The sequence below is a fragment of the Chlorella variabilis genome (assembly GCF_000147415.1).
Source record: "Chlorella variabilis unplaced genomic scaffold CHLNCscaffold_23, whole genome shotgun sequence".
In the NCBI taxonomy this organism is placed as follows: domain Eukaryota; kingdom Viridiplantae; phylum Chlorophyta; class Trebouxiophyceae; order Chlorellales; family Chlorellaceae; genus Chlorella; species Chlorella variabilis.
Genome location: NW_005435065.1, coordinates 602,251 through 603,137, shown reverse-complemented (window position 1 = coordinate 603,137; position 887 = coordinate 602,251). Strand labels below are relative to the sequence as shown.

Here is an 887-nt window from a genome sequence, read left to right as displayed (position 1 = left end):
CTGGTGGGCGCCAAGCTGGCAGGTGCCAGCGAGGAGGCGCTGGCCGTGCTGCGCCTGCTGGTGCCTGCCCTGGTGGATGGGGGCGCGCACCCCAGGCACCCCCACTCTTCTGCTTGCACACCTGGCTGCCTTGCTGCTGACGTGCCTGGGTTCCAGCCCCATGGCAGCAGCCCCGCGCAGCAGCTGCTCAGCTGCTGCCCGCCGCCAAGCAGCGGCTGGAGGCGGCGGTGGCGGCGGCCAAGCTGCAGCAGGAGGCCACCGTCAAGCTCAATTGTTCGGCCTTCATGAAGCGACAGCCACCCCTGCCCTCAGCCAGCCTTGTACTTGATCACAGTGCTTCAACTTTGCGACGTCGGATATTCAAGGCATTCATTCGCATCATGACAACTAGTGTGGGCAATGCAGGCAGTGCTTTGCAGAGCTCTTGGTGGCACCAACAGCCTCTGGCCTTCACAGCATGCCAGCATTTGCCACATCGGTGCGCCGTCTTCAGGCCCGCGCCGCCATCTGTCGCTGCATGGCGTCGCAGCTGTCGGCGGCACACTGGCGCTGCTGCGCCTGGGTGGGTTGCCTTGGTGATCCAGCTGCCTGGCCGGGACAGAGTGTAGATCTCATGCCACACTGAGAGAGGCACTTGGGAGGAGCGGGGCCCAGGCACAGTACAGGTGAATGGTGCACAGGCAGGGGCAGTTGTCTGGGAGACGGCCAGGCACGCTGCTGGCACACATTCCCGCATGAGCCTGCGTGCCACACACAACCAGGCTTCGCACCCGAGTCGTCCTGCGCGCCCCAGGCCACGCAGAAGCGCTCTTCCCCGGCGTTCTGGCGCCCCTGGAAGCGTGGTGTGGGCAAAGGCGAAGCGGCGCCCGTGCGGCAGCTGCGCCGCC

General features: G+C 66.3%; 1 protein-coding gene across 1 annotated transcript in view; it reads left to right on the top strand.

The window, feature by feature from the left end:
• The window catches only part of CHLNCDRAFT_139166 (hypothetical protein), a gene marked incomplete at both ends in the record, with an annotated part of 3,739 nt that overhangs the window by 1,579 nt on the left and 1,273 nt on the right, over window positions 1-887 (top strand). The window contains one exon of the mRNA XM_005844383.1: window positions 213-320. Within this exon, the coding sequence (XP_005844445.1) occupies window positions 213-320 (108 nt within the window). The remainder of the gene's footprint in view (window positions 1-212; window positions 321-887) is intronic.